General features: G+C 38.3%; 2 protein-coding genes across 3 annotated transcripts; one reads left to right on the forward strand and one right to left on the reverse strand.

Annotated features, from left to right (window-relative positions):
* Positions 1 to 478: 478 nt before the first annotated feature.
* mitfa (melanocyte inducing transcription factor a) lies at positions 479 to 8,075 on the forward strand. Its single transcript, XM_034586234.1, has 9 exons — positions 479 to 511; positions 1,369 to 1,581; positions 1,686 to 1,781; positions 2,012 to 2,114; positions 4,374 to 4,457; positions 4,833 to 4,889; positions 5,279 to 5,354; positions 5,570 to 5,717; positions 6,708 to 8,075. Exons 1-9 carry the CDS (start codon positions 479 to 481, stop codon positions 7,107 to 7,109), a joined length of 1,212 nt encoding a protein of 403 aa, XP_034442125.1. The 3' UTR covers positions 7,110 to 8,075.
* Positions 8,076 to 9,275: 1,200 nt separating this feature from the next.
* On the reverse strand, positions 9,276 to 13,163 carry eevs (2-epi-5-epi-valiolone synthase). 2 transcript variants are annotated; one of them, XM_034586531.1, is made up of 6 exons: positions 12,988 to 13,163; positions 10,959 to 11,592; positions 10,414 to 10,653; positions 10,222 to 10,246; positions 9,994 to 10,155; positions 9,543 to 9,681 (listed from the first exon to the last, which is right to left on the reverse strand). In XM_034586531.1, exons 1-6 carry the CDS (start codon positions 13,125 to 13,127, stop codon positions 9,572 to 9,574), a joined length of 1,311 nt encoding a protein of 436 aa, XP_034442422.1. In that variant the 5' UTR covers positions 13,128 to 13,163; the 3' UTR covers positions 9,543 to 9,571. The 2 variants fall into 2 exon arrangements, with proteins under 2 accessions (XP_034442421.1, XP_034442422.1); XM_034586530.1 differs by having other exon boundaries at positions 9,276 to 9,681; positions 9,994 to 10,246.
* Positions 13,164 to 15,996: the final 2,833 nt, after the last annotated feature.

Genomic DNA, 15,996 nt, shown 5'->3' on the forward strand with positions numbered 1-15,996 from the left:
AATGGGAGGGCTGGTAAACACACTATACATTGTAGTTTTAATATGGCTAGTTTGTAGTGCAACAGTGGTGTCAATTGTGTTGCTGGCGCTCAGAACAAATAATGTTTTATACTAGATGAGCAGAACTAAAGATGAAACGTTAGTTGGCCTTAAGCAAGCTTCAGTTCGCAGACTACTGTCCGACCAGTAGAAAGGCTCCTTTGTGAGCTGGAGGTGGTGACGTCAAATGGGCTCTATAAAGACATAAATTCATAGTTAAGCTGGAACAACACAGCAGTGGGATGAGCCTCAGTGTCCTCCTCCATTTCTTAACTTGCATAACTAATGAGCCTTAAGCCCTGGATAAATTAAGCACGACTAGTGACGGCTCTCAGATTTGCACAAACTAGCTTGCTGTTCGCACTGTAGGCTAACCAGATAAAAGGGATTATATACTGTATGTAAATTGCTTTTTTTTATCAAATACCACTCATTGAACATGATGGATATGCTTGAATACAGCCACTATCAGGTGAGATGGATAGACTTTTCATTCCTTCTATTATTCAAAAAACGAAATGGCGAGCATGAACACGACTTAAATATTTTATTTCTATCTTGTCGTCAAAATATCATTTATCTAAAGTATTTACATTTACACTTTGCTTTTGAAAGTGTAAAGTACTCAAGAACAGTATTTACACTTGGTTACCACCGTTTACAGCTGTCGATGAGAACTACACAGTATCCTAGATATACTTACAGTTGTCTGAACTTTAGCTGGTCATAGATCATGTGACACAATGCTCTACACTGTCCCTTTTGTGGAGTTTTAGTGTCCGCTAACTCAAACTGGCCATGTGTCTGGGTGAATGATGCTAAAATATGCTTTTTACGTTTGAGATTGTTCCTTCATTCCCCCTGTAATTTAAAAAATTGAAATGTAATTTAAGAAGAAAGAACTACTCAGTCACATTTCCACAATAAAGCACAGTGATCAAAATAACGTGTTGTAAAGTAAGTCTGAAGTCAGGCTTGGAAGGTGGATTTGCTAGTTTTCAGGTAGAATTTTAAAGTATTTTTCAATACTTGAATTTACATAGCAGCATCAAACATGAAGCTGAATTTCAAGCGACAGGTTTTACATTCAAACCTGCATTTTAAAGCAAAATCATTTATCTAAATGATTTTGTGTTTACAAAGATCACAGCCTATGACTAATAATAACTACTGATGTTTTTACTCTTTTTATGAATTAGCAGTTTCTGGTGATCGTCAATCCTTGCCTTCTTTTACTATACAAAGTATACATGCTATCATATAGGCTTGACAAAAGACTGGTTTGAAAATCGTAGGTTGTATTCAGTTGTTTAGGTCTTTCTCACATAGGTGCAGTCTCACCTGGATAATCCCTCCAAGTACCACATCCAGCAGGCCCAGAGGCAGCAGGTCAGACAGTATCTGTCCACCACCCTGGGTGGTAAAGCCGGCAACCAGTGTCCCAGCCAGCCCCCTGAGCACGGCATGCCGCCTGGACCCGGCAGCAGCGCCCCCAACAGTCCCATGGCCCTGCTCACCCTCACCTCCAACTGTGAAAAAGAAGTACATCTGCTTTGATTTCATCATATTCACAAGCACTGATGAACTGTTATCACAAATTTGCGTTATAGTAATCTTGAAATAAAATGTGATTTTATTTTATACAGATGGATGATGTCATCGATGATATTATTAGCTTGGAGTCAAGTTACAATGAAGACGTTCTTGGACTGATGGACCCAGGACTCCAAATTAACAACCAGGTATTTTTCAATTCAGTTTGATATTATTAGTATAGCGCCAAATCACAACACACATTATCTTAAGGCATTTAACAAAGTAAGGTCGAGACCTTACAATAATTTTAAGTATACTTGCTTCTTGAAAAGGTTAGGCTACATATGTCATGTATCACAATTCAAATAGCACACAAGAAACAGTTATAATTCACAATTATATTGACATATCTGATATTTTGTTTCCTGCTGTGTAGCTCCCTGTGTCTGGCAACCTTCTTGATGTTTATGGTAATCAAGGACTCCCGGGCCTCGCCATCAGCAACTCCTGTCCACCCAACATTAAAAGGGAATACTCAGGTAAATTTCACACTTATCTGGGATGTGTGTCAATATTTTAGTTTTACTGTTGATTTACTGCTCTTACTGTGGTTCAGGCTAAGTTTAACTGAGAGCTGCAAAACCCCATTTCAGTGCACTTATCTGTGACTAACTCTGTTCAATACACACCTGATAGTTACATCACATTAGAATACACACTATTGCAAGTTTGTCATATGTCTACAGGTCTGATTACTTTTTCTCTTTCTCTGTAAGTGAGGTGTTTTTGTGGTTAAATCCTCATTAAGGAGTAAATAGAACACATTTCCATCAGAATGTGTGAAGTGAGAGCATTACTCTAGGGCAGTGGTTCTCAAATGGGGGTACGCGTACCCCTGGGGGTACGTGAAGGCACTCCAGGGGGTACGTGAGATTTTTTTTTAATATATTTAAAATTAGCATCCATTCAAAAATCCTTTAAAAATTGTTATTTAATAAATATTCAATAAAATATAAGTGTAAGTTCATGAACTGAATGTTATATTCAGTAGGCTATTCAATTTCATTATCCTAAAAACCCCGAGTCTCCCCCATACCAGGATGGTTTGACCCAACCTGGCACACGCCACCTGTCATCAACTGTCATCACTGCCGCCTTGAAAACTCAAACAATGGAGTCGCGGTTAAAGCGCAGCAGCGATGCCGCTGAAAACACGGAGGGACAAGTGCCAGAGAAGGCGAAACCAGAGCCGGCAAAATTCCGTCAGTATTCACAAGAATATGTTTTAATTTACGTCCACGAGTTGCCACCCACCCAAGGCTTTGTGTAGCATATCCCCCGAAAGATGGTTGAGACTTTAACTGATGTTTTCAGGTTTATTTGAAACTTCCCTAAACACCGTGAGAGCTTGTGCCTCTTCGGAGGGGCGCTAAAACAGATTCATAACAGGAAGTCCGCGTCTCTACCGGAACACTTTAAAAAATAAAAGCATGTAATACAAAAACGGAAATGAAATTGTCTGACCTTAAAGCGAGCAAATATTTCACAATAAAATAACAGAAAGACACTTCAACAATATTAACAATAACATAGATTGGGTTATTTACACTTTGTGTTTTTTCTGTGGGGAGAGATTAGCCAACAGTGGCATGAAGCCAGCACATCTTCAGCGGCATCTCCAGACAAAACATGAAAGTCATGTTGGTAAGCCACCTGAGTTTTTTAAGAGGAAACTTTCTGAATTCAGGTCATCTCAAGACACGATGCGAAAAGCCTCCCCGAAGCAAACGGAAACAAGCTACCTGTCACTTATCAGGAAAAACTCCTGGAAGTGTCATCTGACCGTGGCCTCCAGATGAAGTTTGCCACATCCACACTCACACAGTTTTGGGTGTGTGTGAAGCAGGAGCACCCTCACCTGGGACAGAAAGCTTTGGAGCAGCTACTACCCTTTGCCTCCACATATTTATGTGAGGCCTCCTTCTCTGCAATGACTGTGATCAAAACAAAGCAAAGAAACAGACTGTGCCTGGAGAAGAGCTTGATCACAGCAGTTGCTTCCCTGCCACCAAGACTGACAAAGATCCTCAGTGAAGCACAAGCACAAGTTTCTCACTAAAATGTAAATGCAAAAGCACTCACTCAGTTCAATGCAACAATGTAATCTTCAGTGTTGACAGTTTGTAAATTTAAGACCAGTATTCTTTTCGATCCTTAAAGAAGATATTTTAAGATGATAAATATTTAATTTTTTTATTTTGAGCTAATCTTTTATTTAAAATTAAGTTAATGATTTATTTTTTGTGAAGAAGTGTTTATCTATAATTAAGTTCATGAGTTCAGTTTGAGAACATATCTTTATTATGATCCCAAAAGAGGTCATTTTAAGTTGATAATTATTTTTATGTGCACAAATCTTTATTTATAATTGAGATAATTATTTCTTTTTTAATAAGTCTTTAGTTATTTTTATATCTTTTTATTTCCAAATAGTTCAAGAGAGACCACTACAAATGAGCAATGTTATGGACATTGATGGAGTTTTAAATTTGAAAGTGTCTAGTTACAAAGTTTAATAAATCAGACACTAATGGCACAGCACTGTGTATTACATCTTTCTTTCAACCAAAAATGCTTTGCGCTGGTTAGGGGGTACTCGGCTGAAATTTTTTTTCAAAGGGGGTACATCACTGAAAAAAGGTTGAGAACCACTGCTCTAGGGCATTGTCGATTTTGTGTGCAATTTGGAAATGCACAAGATACCCTTAAGTCAATAATTTGCCAAATAATTATTCCAGCTCCTGGCATGAAGCAAGTACTGGACAAGTCTGGATCCTGTAGCCAGTATGAAAACTATCAAAGGCAAGAGGGCTTTCCAGTAGGTAAGCAAAGCAAACTCAACGGAAGTGAAAAAGATGATGTTCTGTCAACCGTAATAGCTGTTTTCAATCCGATTTTCAGAAACTACAAATATTTTTTTGTATTACTAAATCGCACAATATGAATAAAGTTTAATCATAGAATGTGAATTTTTAGCCTAATTTCCTTTTGTAATCCTCAGATCATGCATACTATTTTTAGTAGTTGTGATAATGTTGCATAATGTGGTAAATTAAAAGATCTAAATGTGTAAAGTTGCAGACATGTTAAAATGTTACGATGCAACCATTTTATATAACCACCGTCTTATTAGCCCTTTAATTAAATGATGATGATTTTCTCAGACTCTGACGTTCACGTTTCTCTTTGCTTCACAGAGGCTGAGGTTCGTGCTATGGCTAAAGAGAGACAAAAGAAGGACAACCACAATTTAAGTAAGTCCAAACAATACCATTTTTAAAGCTCAGACTCTCAGTTAATTACCTGATACATACTTATTAATATGCAGTAGTTCAAAAGCAAAATGACAGACTGCATTTCAAGTATAAAATGATAAAATAGATCTCCTAAAGGAAATCGGTGCAGTGTTATTTTAATATTTCCATTATTTATATGTCTTTAGCACTTTTGGAGTCATAAATTGGCAAATTTGAAATATCAAACTTTTTAAATGAGTTGGAATTACAAAATAAAAATGTTTTTAATTTGCTTTATTATTTATAATTTTATTTGATGTATACTGATTTGTTCTATGATCTGTATTTAAACCTACTTAGACTGATTGAGCTGATAAGTTGAACTAACGGTGTCATCCATTTTGAAGTTGAACGAAGACGGAGATTCAACATCAACGACCGCATCAAAGAGCTGGGAACTTTGATCCCCAAGTCAAATGACCCGTGAGTACTTTCTGTTTGTGTTTATGTGTGTGAGTGTTTGTCTGTCTGTTCATTAGCTTTGTCATCTACATCCTGCTCCTCATGCGTCCATGTGTGCTTAACTTGTGAAGGCATGACTGCCCAGAGCAGCTGTGAAGAATCCCGTGCTGTTCTGGTCAGCTGGTCAGCCAGTCAGCTGACTCTGACTGTAGATCTTTGTCTCCTGCACACCCCAGAGACATGCGCTGGAATAAGGGCACCATTCTGAAAGCCTCGGTGGACTACATCAGGAAGCTGCAGCGGGAGCAGCAGAGAGCCAAGGAGCTGGAGTGCAGACAGAGGAAGGTGGAGCACGCAAACCGTCACCTGATGCTGCGTATACAGGTGTGTTATTCTACAGAGAGGGCGAGAGAAGCAAAATACAAAGTGAAAATATCAAGGCATGTAAAAAAAAAAGTGCATCGAAACAAACAATCCAAGACCCACACACAGTACTTCACTAATACACGTTTAGTGTTTTGGGGTATTTAGATCATCTGTGCAACTACTAGAGGCCAAACGTTAGGCCATAATTCATAATATATAATAATACCATATTAATATTACACGTGCTTCTACCTATGTCCAGTGGGGGAGTAAAAATGTATTGAACAATTTTTGTCTCATTGTGATTAAGATGAGACGACCAGTACCACTCTCATGTCTGTCTATTAAACATACTGCAAGTAGCTGGTTAGCTTAGCTTAGCATAAAGACTGGAAACAGGGGGAAACAACTAGACATGCTCTGTCCAAGGGTAACTAACTATACCAGTTCCAGCTCACTAATTTATACAGTGTAACATGTTGGTTCGCAACAGCTCTACAACAAAGTTAAATCAAAACTCAAGGGTCAGAAAACCTGAGCTTCTGTACATTTTTGCAGAACTTAAGAATAATAATAATAATAAGAAACTCACACAACCCTCTTTTTATTTGGTGCCATGTAAAACAAATGTGATCATGACATATTGAGGTGAAATTTGGAGGTGCCTTTAAGCGGGGCTTTTTTAAGTTGGGAAAGAGCCAGACCATTCGTTTCCCTCACAGTCTTAAGCTAAAGTAACTGCCTGCCACCCGTAGCTTCACATTGACCGTATTAATGTGCGAGTGGTATCTATTTTCCCATCTATCTCTTCCCAAGAAAACAAATAGGCACATTTTCCAAAATGTTGAATTATTCCATTACGCTTGTTTAGTCCCTATCCACTGACAAATCTATTACTGGTGCCATTTTATGCTTTAATCTGATAAAATGTGTTTATAATTTTTTTTTTCCAAATCTGGCATTAAGTTTAAAAGTGTTCATATTTTGTTTGATTGTTCATTCATGAAGGAGTTGGAGATCCAGGCCCGCGCTCATGGTCTTACAGTGGTGTCATCCCCATCTGTCTGCACGTCAGAGTTATTGGCCCGAGCCATTAAACAGGAGCCCGTCCTTGGCGACTGTCCCGCAGACCTCTACCAGCACAGCTCGGACCCCGACATGTCCCCTCCAACTACACTGGACCTGAACAATGGCACCATCACCTTTGACCAGATCCCTTCAGACGGTGGGGACCCCGGCCCCTATGGAAACTCCAGGACCTGTAAAATGAAGGAGTTGGTGAGGGACAGCCTGTCGTCGATTTCCTCGAGTGATCCCCTGCTGTCCTCTATGTCCCCAGACGGCTCCAACAACGCCAGCAGCCACCACAGTTCCAGCTCCAGTATGGAGGAGAAGGAGCACAGCTGTTAGCATCCTCCATCTGTAGCAGCCCATTAATGAGGCACCTACATTATAGTGACTTAAAGGTATCCACATGACGGAGTGGATGAAGGAACTGAGATGCTCATTCCATCTTGATCTCATATTTTTATCATTGTTTGCTCAAATATTGCTGAACTATTTTTATTTTGTTGTGACCTTTCATGCATTTCTCCATCGTGCACTCTATTGATACAGTCATATGATCTCGATTCCACACAGATGGACAGCTCAGAATTACTTGACAAGCAAATACAAGGCTGCTGAGAAATGTCTGCTGTCAGTATAGATTAGTCAACTTGATAATTTTACAGTTTTTAGCCTTTTTAATTGTTGTCTTTTTTAACTTTTGATATTTCTAGAGATGCATACAGTGTACTGAGCTGTCCTTGGCAATTGGGATAACGTACATGTGAAAACATACTTCACATGTATATATGATGTATATAATATTGAGAGAGAAGTGCAAAATGTTGATATTCAAACTTACTAGAAGACATTTTTTGTTGACAGGACGTAAAATTCTAGCTTCTGATTATTCAATTGTAAAAAAAATGCATATAATTACATATGAAGTATAAATAGACTTGTTTCTAAACATATTTATGTTTGTATTATTTAAACTCCATGCCCTCAATATGTTTTGAACAACTGACAAATCGAACGGTGACCAAATGAGAAGTATTGTTGTTAATATGAGGTATAATATTATTACTATCATTTATTTATTTTTATTATATTTTTTCTTTGTCTATTCACAGAGAGCTTGTTGTGTTTGTATCAGTTCTCAAGATTGTTTTTTCTCTGAGGAATTTAAAACATCTCAAAAACACATCATTGATCTTTTCCTATTCTCACTTGTTGTCAGACATCCGAAATTTTCCAAATTTGTACTTATGGGCTGGTTTTTATAAAGAGAATTTAGAAACATGACAATATAGTGTAAATGTACCTTATATTGATAATGTATGATGGTATTTTTTAAACTGTGGGTCTGGTTATAAGAAAAAAAACAATTAAAAGAATCCTGGTTGTAACATATTTGAATTCCGGAAACCATTTTACTTTGTTTAAAATTAATTTTAAATGAAATATAAGAAATAAAATAACATAAAAATGAAAATATTATTCATATGCTAGGGCTCACAGCAGCCTTTGTCACAAATGTTTCAGTTGCTTTGTTGACCTGCACCACTTGTTTATTTCATCATTACCTTGCATAACTCTGAGAAAAGGTCCATGTACACAGAGAGAATTTTTTTTTTTTACGCCTCACACCTGTGACAGCCATGGACAGTTATGTTCAAGTTTTCTGTCCATCCCTTTTTCATGAACACCTTGAGGTAGTGTCCTGAAACTTGGTACAAATGTTCACTTGAACTAAAGACTCAAAAACATGTTATAATCAAGAATTCATGAATTGATTTTTGGTAAAATTCACTCAATATCTTTCATTAAATCCCTTCTATCCCTTAAACAACCATCTCCCAAAAAGAATTGAAAAAACATTCAATGCATTGATTTCACTTGTCCATGAAGATAGTCATAATTAATAATGAACAATGGGTCATTTTGGCAATATATCATCTAAGATCTTCCTCTTTGTACTAGCAGGAAGAATATCATCATGGCTAAGGTCTGTTCTTTTATCTTCGAGTATTAGCTTGCATTTTGAAAATTAGTAAGTGGACAAATTTGCAAATGTCAAAATTTGGTGTCCTTTAATGCATAAAATATGCCACACCAAGTTTTTTTTTTTTTAAGCTGTGGCCACTTTTGAGAAAGATGAAGTCAAACTTTCACATAAAGAAATAGCCAGGCCTATACCGAGGTTGTGTTATTTAGTAAAAAATAATTTAACAACCCCTAAGAATTTTTTTTTTTTTCTGGTTATCAGGCTTTTCAGATGGGTTATTAAATTGTACAGCTAGTGGGATTTGGGCTCCCCTTCACTTTAGGCGATGGTGGTAAACCAGTGGAACTTATACGCACGCCCTCAAGCTTCACTAATCATTAATATTAGCTTTAGCTTCTCATCATGCAAAAGACACATATATTTTTTTCTGATGAGCTGCTGGAGGGCTGAAAGCAGAGAGTTTTGGATTTAAATGTCAGGAGGCCTGAAAAACTAATGTTGCATGAAAAAATTATCTTGTGTTTAATGAACAATAAAAAGCTTTAATGAAGTTTTAGGGTATATTTCACAGTCATAACAGGGGTGTAGTTAGCAAGCAGCTTTCTTTGGTTATACATACAGTTAATGAAAATCAAACTGTTAAACAAACTCAAACAACTCTTTTCTGTTTTGATTGTTGTCAAATCAAAATTTAGGTTACATATTCTCACTCTTTGCAGAGAAATTATTATGAAAACACGTGATGGACAAAAGACTGTTGCTCAAATGCAGTGGGTAAATGTTCTACAGCTATTTTCCGATGAAAAAAAAAGAGTAGCTACAGTTTTACACTTCGGATTGAACTGGTGCAGTGGCTGACGCTCAGCTCGTCACGCCATTTTTCGTAAGCTCTGTGCAGGGTCTCATAAGATGTGTCATTAAAAATGTCTGCAAAGAAAGAAAGAGCATTAACAAGACTGTACATATACAATATTACATGAGCTCTGGGTAACATAAGAATACACTCATGCAAAGCATCTTATCCGTGGGAAAGAATATACAGGTATATATATATTTTTTTGAAATACAGACTGATATGAGGCTGGCCAAATATTGTGACGGGCCTTTTTCCAGTATGTTAATGGTTTGCTAACATTTTACCAACTGAATGATATACTCCCTGTATGCATGCTCAGCTTCAGGCTGTTTGAGGACTATGCTACTGCTCCTGTTTTTCAAGTTCACCCTGATGATTCTTACCTGCTTGCCCAAGACCAACAGGCAGAGGCATTCTGATGAGGCCACCAGAGTGCTTCAGTCTGTCCTGCAGAGACTTCTGTATGAGCTCCATGGTGCATGCCTCATGCCAGACGGGGAGCTCCAGGCCCACCATGCAGCTGATGATCCTTTGCTTCTCCTCCTCTGTCAATAGACCACTCTCTTGAGATACGTAAACCATGTAAGACATATCAATGTTCACTGCCTCACCATGCAGGAGAGATGGGAGAACTTTCTGTATGGAAAAGACAAGTTTGACAGTATGAGGGTGTGGGTATTTGCTTTCAAAATGCAATGCGCATATTAAGATGTAAAAATGTACATACAACTTCTTTTTGAGAATCACATGTGGGCTGTAAGTGTCATAGTGTTGAGCTGTGTCTGCCTTAAAGGATCAATTACCATCTCTAATGCTGGACTGATTAGGTGTCCAAAGTCCACAAGTCTGTTTAGGTCATCTTCCCAAAGGTTGGGGGCAAGCTCCTCGAGCATAGTCGTGATGGCTAAACGAGTTGCCCTCGATGCAGCCTGGAGGCGGTTGTGCCCATCTATGCTTTTATCAGTCTGGAATTTAGTGTCCAGCAGCATAAGACCATGCTTCTCAAGGAGCTCAAAGAGGCCTCTGTGCTTCATCAAGGCCATCTGTAAAAGCAGCAGGCAAAACACATAGAAAGCATAGTAAGTAGGTTATCTAGTGAAAATGGCTAGTGTTGAATAATATTGAATGTAGAGTAAAGGTTTCTGAAGAATTCCAAAGAGGTCAAAACTCCAAAACACTCACGAATATAGAACACCTTTATTTTCTTCAAACACTTTGGTCTTACAATAAAGCTGTCCTTTCTACTTCAAGTGTTGCAATAACGGACACACAAGGTTTTTCCACCTCTTTAAATATTACATATTGTATTATTATATAGAAAGTAATGGTATTAGCAGATGATCATTACTTTTAACATCTCCGCCAGCCCGTTGGAGATGTGCCTTCGAGGAATGGTTTGTATGAAGGACAGGTCCAGGAAGACAGCAACGGGTGGAACGTAGGCACCAAGCTTATTCTTGCAGTTTGCAAAGTTAACCCCTGTCTTTGCCCCCACACTCGCATCGATGTACGAGAGCAGGGTGGTCGGGACTCTGATGTAAGGAGTGCGTCGCCTGTAGAGTGAGGCGGCCAGGCCGACAATATCAAGGCACACTCCTCCACCCATGGCGATGATGGGCTCCTTGCGCCGGTCAAGAGAGAAGTTGTTGACCTCCTCTATGATCTTCAAGGCTATGTCCATGGATTTGTTCTCCTCAGTGGTGGGGAGAGCCAAGATCTTGTACAGGACATTGTTGGCCTCTAAGTACTCAGTCAGCTTGGAACCGTAGATTTTGTAGACCTCCTGGTCAACGACTATGAAGCGTTTGAGTGGCTTGCTTGATTTTTTAATGTCCTCCAACTGCTGCGGGTCGGTGATTTGACCCAGCAGGAGTGTGTCGTTGCATGGGTCCAGCAAGTTGTGAGTCTCGGTTACCTTGTAGGTGAAGACAATGGGGCTCACCACTGTCCAAGAGGTGCCCTGCTCTGTGATGCTCTCATAGCTGCCACAAAACACACATGAAAAAATGCATTATTATTTAACGGGTACTATATCAGCACTTTCAGAGGACAATGTTCTGTTTCTGCAGAATATATAGTGGACACAGTGAGAGTATCAGGTCTTTTTTGTGTGTGTGAAATAGTTGCACAAGACGAAAAAGACTGAAGCCAAAGCAATGACTTTAAAATAACTTTTGGAATCAAGCATCAGAATACTAGTACTTCAAACATGAATCAATATTTATTCAGTCACTACTTGAATGTTACACTTTTCAAGAATGCATTTATCTAACTGCGGTTGAATCAACCATAATGTGCAAATTGTTCAAATCATATCAGCAACATCTGCTCCAACTGGGCCAAACCTCACCCAGCTGTAAAAAAAAGCAGATTTTAAAAGGCTCCTTGTCTGTATTACCCAAATGGTTTCTCTATTACTGAGAATCCCTGTCTGAATTTCTAGGATCACATCTAGTTAGAACACCATCTCTTGGAGATTAAATGTCACTGCCTCCAAAAACTCTGTGTCCCTGTTTTGGCTAGAAGCTGAATAAACAAGGTCTTATCAGAGAGCACGGTTCATAAGAGAACACATATTGTAACACACATTTCTCAACATTAGGGTTTCTTTTGTAAAAACTTGAGTTTTAGGAATATAGACAAAATGTAAGGAATTTTATCTTGAACTTCTACAGTACTTTTTTTTTTATATAGTTATGCTGAGATGAAGGCTGTCTACCCTCAAGACAACTACATGAGCTCCAACGGCTGATGATGTTATTTCGATTGATTACAACAGAATCTTTGCACATTATCGGTTTCCCCTACAGACTGCTATCTGAGATATACCTGAGAAAGTGTGAACTTAATTTGCTTCTACTATTGAAAATATTCAGTCTCCTCTGCTACACACACATTACAATAGACCAGGACTCCTGAGGAACATCTGTTGCTGCACTTTACAATCCTGACACTGGAGACGGTAGCTGCCTAAATTCAAGCTTACTGTAACCAGTTTTTTTAATACAGAATAGATGATGGTGTCGTCACATTTTGCATCGTGTGCATTCCATTGATTTAACCATGAACCTTCTTTCTGTGCAAATAGCAAACGTGAACTACGGCATGATTCTGGATGACAGAACAGACACTGTTTGTAAACATTAAACATTAGACCATGCTTCAGACAATGCTAATGTCAGAATGCAAAACTTACCTCTAAAATCGACATTGTATCTAGAAGGGACAAAATAAATATTACCTCTTATAAGAAAAATAAACGAATTTATATTAAAAGGTTAAATAAGTAATACACAAATCCAAGATGAAGCATTTATCCTGCCATTTGTGCTATATTATTAAAAGGACTGTTAAGTGAAGTTCAATGTTAAACTCACATTTTTGCATCAGAAACACAGTCAGCTGTGTCCATGTTGGCCTTCGTTCCCCGGGTACGCTTCCAGGTACTTTTGACGCGCACTAAGCTGAACTCGGTTTTCTTTTCTTTGGCGTCGTTCTCCAGAGGTACCTTTCCCATTCTTGCTGTGGTGACTGTCACTTACAGATGTGAACAGATCTGGTTACAGACTTAATGAGTTCGAGGATTCTTTAGGTAGAGCGTCCTGTTTTGAGGCTGCGCCTTAGACAAGGGAGGAGCATCTTCTTACAATATGAGTGAACTCCTCACAGTTACACAAAATGTACTAACTTGAAGCCTGACATTACTTAACTGCATTATATGTTGATTATTAAGTAGAGATATGGTTATGGTCAAGAGAATGGCATAAGATTCTTATTTTACAAATTACATTTACAATATTTAAATCCCATTGACATGCTGTTGCTTTTGGGTGGCAGTGTTTTTAACCTTCAATAGCACAGTCTGCTTGCATGAAGATAAACAGCCTTGTAACCTTGTCAGTAATTTTCCAACTGGTTTGATTAGGATTTCTCAGAGTAAACATCAAGGTGAGGAATAATAATATTAAAACTGTGAAACTAAAAGTGTCCACTGTGTAAGTGATGTCGTTTTGAGTTGAATATGAATGCCGGGGCTTCCAGACACTTGGATGACACCACTGGAGCAGTATGGAGGCATGATATGTTTTTTTCTGTTGTTTTATTATGTCTGAAGAAGGAATCCCCAGTAATTTCAATCGTATTGGATTTGGCTGCAACACTGTTTACCCCTGAGACTCCTAATCCACAAAACAAAAGTGTTTTGTGGATTCAAAAACTTGACCCACCCCTCCATCGGCATAGTGGTGGGTAGATAAAGACTTTCCCTTTAATGTTACATTAGAACGCTGATAACAAGGATTCCAAAAATGTAAAAACAGTTCTCTTAGGGAGTATAGTTAGACTGATAGAAGCCACAAGGGCATCAAATGCTTGATGTCATAGTCTATTCCTTATCCTCCCCAGACGTCCCCTCACTTTCCTTCTTTAACATATCTCCGTTAAATAGAGGTTAAAGTAAGTCTTTCACAATCTTCAGTCCAAACTGCCAGGACAACTGCACCTGTCATCAAGCCAAACCAAACTGTGTCTTCTGTTGGAAAAATGAATCATTCAATCAATAAAATGTATTTATTCAAAATAATTTTAGCTGGTGGTGAACCAGTGCTTGGTGCTCACACAGTACGACCTTCAGTCCAATGTTGCATTTAGCTAGGTATGGTAAGATTGTAGAACAAGGCCACCAATCATATCACTGTTAATTTCTCATAATACCCAGTTTCTTAACAGTGGGTCTCATATCCTAGTAAACAATATCAGTGAGACTGTATAGATTATAAACGATGCTGAAACCAAAAACCAAACGATACACACACCTACAGCAGGGGTTGGAACTGTGATTGACAGTTTAGTGGACATTGCCTTCTGGTTTAATTGTGTGAAGACTTATGAAAAGGAGAGCTCAGTAAAAAACAAACGTGAGTTAGCGATTGCAAAAACTCGTTTTCATGTTTTATTTATTTTATTTTATACCAAAAAGTCACATTTGACAGTATATGACAAAGGAAAGAGTGGCATGCACTTTCTTTTATTACCTCCAAGGCGGGTTAGAATTTGGTCTCTGTCTGTCTGTTAAGCTGCTTTCAGACATGCATCAAACTCCGTAAAATCCTCCAGAGAAGGTGCATGTGTGAACGCAAAAGTATGAGTGAGAGGCTCCGCAGTTTCTGCAGACTTTATCTGTCCATAGAAAGTCAGGAGAATCCTATGTGAGAATACATTGGGGGATCGATGTATTCTATCATGCGAGACGCACTGTTTTCACTTTTTTAAAATACACTTAACATCAGCAGGTCGATACAGGCTATGTTAGTCTAATGCACAACTTTCATTTATTTATCTTTAAATCTGTATTTATATTTAGTTTCAGGACTCACGCTCGGTTACTTTTGTTACCTCATTCTACTTCGCACACCTCTATTTGCATTCATCTTTTACTTAAATGATCTGTGTTGTCAATATCTCCATTAGCAAAAACTAATTTACAGTGACAGCTTTTAGGCGTTCTGGTGGCTAGACTATCATTTGAATGCAGATTATGTGTAGTTGTTCTTGATTCTTTTTAATATTATTATGTTCTTGTGTTTGCTACTGGAATGCCAAAATTTCCCTCTGGATCAATATCTATTATCTATCTATCTATGTCATCTCCGCAGCAGAGTTAATATGTCACTTCCTGCCTCTGCCTGCTGCACCCGGCTGCTCCACCTCTCGCCTGAATAATGCGGAGGATTTGATGCTGTTGTGAACACGCCTGTGTGAGAACCTCCCGCTGTGTTGTGAATGTGTGAAAGGCAGACTGCGGCTAAACTCCATAACTAATTCTCCGGATCAAGTCTGAAAACAGCTTTAGATGGATAACCACAATAATTGGTGGAGCAATGTGGTATGGCTCAGGAAAAAAACCATTTGATTTCGGTGGGGATGTGGATCAGATCCAGGATTTATTTTTCATTTTCTTTAGTGTCTTATCTTGCTTATATGCTAAATGCCTTATAAATACAGTTGTGTATACAAGATCGAATATATGATACTGCATTCCCATATCAGCAAAGGTGACTAGACTTTGTCTTGGCGAGCTCAGACGGTGAAAATACACATGCACACAAAATGTATCATAGTGTATATACACATATATAAAATCGGAGCTCTTAAGAATTAAAAAATAACACTTGCAGTTTAGGGCGATAATCCGCAGTGATTATCAGCATCAGAAACTCATAAAGAGCATGTAAAGGTTTATTTTAAAGTCATATATTATATTTCTGTTTGACAAATTCAAAAGCTTCACACATGACATGTAAATGAAATTAGTTGAATGTTGTCCTGCCCCTCTTTTTTCTATTTGTGTGGGCCATAACTCCCAGTTAAAAATATCCAGCCACACC

The sequence above is a fragment of the Hippoglossus hippoglossus genome, chromosome 5 (genome assembly GCF_009819705.1).
Source record: "Hippoglossus hippoglossus isolate fHipHip1 chromosome 5, fHipHip1.pri, whole genome shotgun sequence".
Classification (NCBI taxonomy): Eukaryota; Metazoa; Chordata; class Actinopteri; order Pleuronectiformes; family Pleuronectidae; genus Hippoglossus; species Hippoglossus hippoglossus.

Coding starts and splice junctions, on each gene's coding strand:
- eevs (XM_034586530.1), bottom strand. CDS start 13,127: ATGGGAAAGGTACCTCTGGAGAACGACGCCAAAGAAAAGAAAACCGAG. Junction 11,593..12,987: donor TGTGTTTCTGATGCAAAAAT/GTGAGTTTAACA, acceptor GTTTTGTGGCAG/CTATGAGAGCATCACAGAGC. Junction 10,247..10,413: donor TCAGTCCAGCATTAGAGATG/GTAATTGATCCT, acceptor TTTTCCATACAG/AAAGTTCTCCCATCTCTCCT.
- mitfa (XM_034586234.1), top strand. CDS start 479: ATGATGGATATGCTTGAATACAGCCACTATCAG. Junction 4,890..5,278: donor GAAGGACAACCACAATTTAA/GTAAGTCCAAAC, acceptor TCCATTTTGAAG/TTGAACGAAGACGGAGATTC. Junction 5,355..5,569: donor ATCCCCAAGTCAAATGACCC/GTGAGTACTTTC, acceptor TGCACACCCCAG/AGACATGCGCTGGAATAAGG.